Source organism: Austrofundulus limnaeus, unplaced genomic scaffold (assembly GCF_001266775.1).
Source record: "Austrofundulus limnaeus strain Quisiro unplaced genomic scaffold, Austrofundulus_limnaeus-1.0 Scaffold76, whole genome shotgun sequence".
Taxonomy (NCBI): domain Eukaryota; kingdom Metazoa; phylum Chordata; class Actinopteri; order Cyprinodontiformes; family Rivulidae; genus Austrofundulus; species Austrofundulus limnaeus.
Window position 1 is genome coordinate 762,195 of NW_013952478.1, and position 4,968 is coordinate 767,162.

The window sequence follows — 4,968 nt, forward strand, 5'->3', positions numbered from 1 at the left end:
TAGATAGATAGATAGATAGATAGATAGATAGATAGATAGATAGATAGATAGATAGATAGATAGATAGATATGGTTTGCACACTCGTTTCAAAGTCCTGTGACAATAATTTGATGCTGGTGTTCAAAGATTCAATAATTCTTTATTTGTAAAACCAATATTAAAATACAAATTCACAAGATGCTTAACATCCCCGCAGAGCCACCTGAGCATCACGTGCTCTGCCTTCTCCTCTACCTGTTAAAACTGATGTCATTTATATTGGTCAGAATGTAATTAGAGAAGTCAGAATATAATTAAAGATATCTTAAATAACTAAAACATCTATTACAGTTTTTCTTGGTTGCTTTGACACTGTCGTCCACTCAAACTTCACATTGTCAAAATTGGCCCAGCGCTGTAAAAGGATACACTGTATGTGTTCAAAATAAATGTTCTTGATTGTACTTGAGCAGCTTCCTGCATTTAATTCAAGTTTTCAAACTGAACATTCTTACACCTCCATACATAAATCTGGAATCATTTATACTAGTCTGAATGTAATTAGAAATATCTTAAATAAGTATTTTGCCTATTGAAAATAAAAGTAAATATATTGTGTAATATATTGTGTGTATGTAAGTGTGGTGAACCTGATTCTAAAATGGCCTGCCATACCCCCGGATACTGAAAAAAACAACACTGTTTCAAAAGAACAGTGTCGGAGCTTGATTTGTTTGGCAAAAATCAAGTGATCAATAACTTCTGATGCTTCAGAAGTGTCAAAGCTAGATCACTACTTTGGTACCTCATTTAAAGTAAAGTAAGGTTTTTGAGTAAGTAAATCTTTTTTCCAGATTTATGGTGTGTTTTAGTGGCAAATTTGCTCTAAATATAACAAACTAGGGAACTACATAAAGTGAGGCAAAATTAAAAACATAATTAAAAAAAGAAAAAGACTATATGCTCATAAAATACATGATGTTACAGTGAACATAAACTGTGATGAGAGGTTGGTTTTGTGTACTCAAGTTGAAAATATTGAACATGTTCTTTTGATTGAAGTGCAGTAATTAGTTTTCTCTACTGTGTGGCGCTAGTCTGCTATTTATAATTGTACAATTGCAAAGAACAGCAACATGTAGCGTGTGTATTTATGAGTGTGAGAAGAAGAGTGACCGACAGAAGTAGTCAATCAGTCACAATGTGAGATGTTCAGTTATGCTGTTCTGGGGGGTAAAAAAAAAAAAGAAACAGAAAAGATATCTGACTCCATCCAACATTATTCCTTCATGTTCAGCGCTGTTGGTGCTTGTAAGGTCACATTATGTAATGTCATTAAATCGTGCTTCAAAATATAATAAAACTGCACTAAGACTGCATTATGTAATATTATTACATTTTGCGTTGATTGTTAGAAAATGCGGTGGTCTTTTTTTTAGAAATGATAGTGTAATAAATGATCACAGACCAGATGTTTATGTTCATCTTAATCAATACACTTGATCTTTTTAAGTGGGAGAACTTGCACAATTGGTGGCTGACTAAATACTTTTCCCCCCATTGTATACACCTCGGTGCTCTTATAATTACGTAATTCCTCGCCATCAATGAGGTAATTAATGCTGATGCAACTAACAACGGGCCATGGCTTCATGTTATCTACCTAGTGAAAAGTGACGGGTGAGGCACTGTGAATGCATTGTCCTCGCCGCTTTTTAAAGCATCCTTAGTGTATCCACCTCCGATGTGTTGCCATTTACGGCAGATAAAGGAAACTACAGTGAGAGAAACTTTAATCAACAATTAAAGTGTATCCCCTGCAACCGTAAACAATGGCACAAGCGGAAGTACAAAACTAGCTTCTGCTATGAATCATGGGTAATGGCACAATGTCAGGAATACTGTGGATTGACAGCGTTATCGATCATATATGCATGTGTATCATTATCACACAAGTTAAAACTGTTCAATACAGAAAATGCTGAGTAAAAATTATTTTCCCACATTGCATCCAGTGAAGCACTACACACCACATACAGTGCAAACCCACGTTTTGTGCCACTGGTTAAAGTAATTCTGGTGAGTTGTTAAGGCTTTTTATGCACCTATGAAGGCTTTAGTGAGCAGCAACAAGCTACTGCCTCTGAACGAGAAACAGCTGAAAGGTCAGGTAAATAGCTTCTCCTCAGCTGTGTCCTCTCTGCTCCAGAGAATGAAAAGCCTCTCTCCTTCCCTTGTGTGTTTGTGCTACAGATTAACATTATATGATTGTTATTAATACATGTTAGCACAATAAAACACTTTGACCCTGATGTGGTTGACCGGAGTTGTATCTCTGCTTGTCCCCTGCTGAATAAAAATGTCAACAAACCAGCTGGAGGTGGTGTCTCAGCTCACAGCCACTGAACTGATAAGAATACATGGAAAAGCAAAGTGCAGAGAGTTTATTGTACCCGTTAACTCTCAGTAAAGGCAGCCATGAAGCTCGGATCTCATGTTAGTGCTGTTAGGAGTAGTCGAGTACTGGTTGGTAATGAAGTAAGTCCTGCTGTTGTTCTGATAAAAGATGGAAAAATACGTCAAATTCTCTCTTCCTGCGACTTTACAGAGGATGCTGGCTGTGAGGTAAGCTGGCTGTCACTGCTATGAGTTCCTGTAACGGTGGAAGAGCAGGTGCACTGATGCAGCTCGTCTGAGGACTGGTGGGTGGATGGAGTTGTGAAAGCTTGCTGTGACCGCAGGTGCTGGATGTGGGTGACAGCGTGGTGATGCCAGGGATCGTAGATTGTCACGTCCACGTTAATGAGCCGGGACGCACCTCGTGGGAGGGTTTCTGCACGGCCACCAGGGCGGCCGCTGCAGGTGGAGTGACCACCATCGTGGACATGCCCCTGTAAGTTTCCAACCCCAGAAATCAATCAGTCAGTGCCCTCTGTCTGAACCGCAAACAGGTTGAGAAATAAAACTAAATAAGGGTTCAAAGATCACGGCGTTTTGAAATGGAGCTAGAAACATTTTTGGAGAAATTACAGATTCTTCAGAAAATAAAGGGGGTTGGTGGTGGCATCAGTAACAATATCATGAGACTGTGATTGTTTCTGAAAATCAGCTTTGAACAGAAAAAAAATCACTTTGGTTTTTTTAAAACAATTTATCCAGCTACTGTAAAATGATTTTTGATCCATTTTCACATTTAAACTATTTTTTAAATGCAGGTTTTATTCTTTTTGCACAAGTATTTAATCCAGTGCTGATTAAACTTATCTCACAAAACAAAAATATAATTTTAGAAATATGCCTGATCGAGTTAAAGGCAACATAGATGGGTTGGGTTCTTCTTCTTTAGTTACAATTTACACTTTTAAATCTTGATTTACAGTGAGGAACACCTCGAGGAGAAACGGCACCATATAGAGAATCTGTTAACTTTAAATGACTAACAGACAAGTACATTTTTGTCCTCTATTTTCTGCATCTCTGAGACACTCTTCACCAGCTCTAAGAACAAATGTCCTCACCGTCTCTTGTTGTTGAGAAACAATACTAGCTGGACCTGGCTTACAGGAGCTGCCATCTTGTATTTTTGGAACCAGAATCTGCTCACTAAGAATGCTAACCACAGTTGTAAACTTGAACTATTTTTAAGCATGAAGTAATTAATAAATGTAAACGTACTTTACTTGTCATCAGTGCATGTTTCCATACAATGATGAAAAATACACCCGTAGTTATTTAAGCACCCAAGGAGCAGTTTAAACTTGCTCAAGGACACCACAACATGCAGACATGGCAGGGAGCTGAACTTGAACCTTTTTGGTCCCAAATCGGCTGCCCTACCATTGTTCCATAGCCGCCCTGTAATTGAAGGTAAATGTGTTAAAATATATAGATATATATTTTCATACAAGAGCAAATTTAGAGCAACTTTTTAAAAAATGATCTGAAGTGTGTTTTTGTCTGAGCGGGACATTTGGGACATTTTCACCCAGGCTTTAAATAGTGTACTACTATCACCACCTTAAAAACACACTATAAAAATCTTCCAATGAAAGTTTTGAACAAATCCAACTTGGTTCTGTTCTGTTCTAGTCAAAATGTAATGGGAAACCCACTTGAAGACTTTACCAAGACCCTGCAAAGACAGAATTTCAGATTGTTAACATCAAGAGTGTGGAACTCACATGAGAATTATGGTGGCCCTTGAACGGCAGTGGTAATTAACTTCAATGTTTTGCATTTAACTTTCAATAAACACAAAACATTACGTCCCTGAGCACCACTAACAAACAACCACTGAGCTCTACCTGGTATTTCCTGCATTGAAACACTGTTTTAACACGTCCTCTTATAAACACTGAAGAGTACTACGTGTATGACTGACTAAATGTAAAATAAATAAAACAGAAATACTATTAAAAGTGAAAATAAAAGAGTTTTACTCTGTTAAGTCCTGGTGAGTAGCTGCTGTTCTGAATTCTGAACTCTCCCACTTTCTGACAGTGAATTCCCACCAGAGGGGTGTCCTAGTTTAAATTTACAACTTGCAAGTAGGAAATTCTAACTTCCCAGAACAAATGGGCCGCAGCAAAAGTTGACAGTGAAAATGCAGTGAAATATAAATTTTACAGTGAATTTTGCCAGCAGGCAGCTACTTTTGAACCCTGTGCACCTCCAGCTAGTAGTGGGATGCCCTCATTTTGCAGGCGAAATAATCACAATGCATCATGGGAGATGTAGTTTATGGTTGATGCTGACTTTAATGTGGCCTATTTTGAGATGTCAGTACAGAGCTATTCAAATGAATTGCTCAGGGGGGCACAGTTATTCAAATCAACAGTTCAGGGGCCTGTTAGGTATTATCTTTCACTTTTTAAATTTGTTTATTTTGTTGCATTGAATCATAAATTTAACATTCATAATTAATTTAAAATCTATTTCCAAATTAACTCAAGTAAAGAAAATTAAAAATGTGTGTGTGTGTGTGTGTG

General features: G+C 37.5%; 1 protein-coding gene across 1 annotated transcript in view; it reads left to right on the plus strand.

Annotated features, from left to right (window-relative positions):
- The first annotated feature begins 2,407 nt into the window (after window positions 1–2,407).
- zgc:103559 overlaps window positions 2,408–4,968 on the plus strand; it is a 9,907-nt gene continuing 7,346 nt past the window's right edge. Inside the window, exons 1-2 of the mRNA XM_014011044.1 lie at window positions 2,408–2,605; window positions 2,722–2,873. Of these exons, the coding sequence (XP_013866498.1) occupies window positions 2,459–2,605; window positions 2,722–2,873 (299 nt within the window). The 5' untranslated portion in view covers window positions 2,408–2,458. The remainder of the gene's footprint in view (window positions 2,606–2,721; window positions 2,874–4,968) is intronic.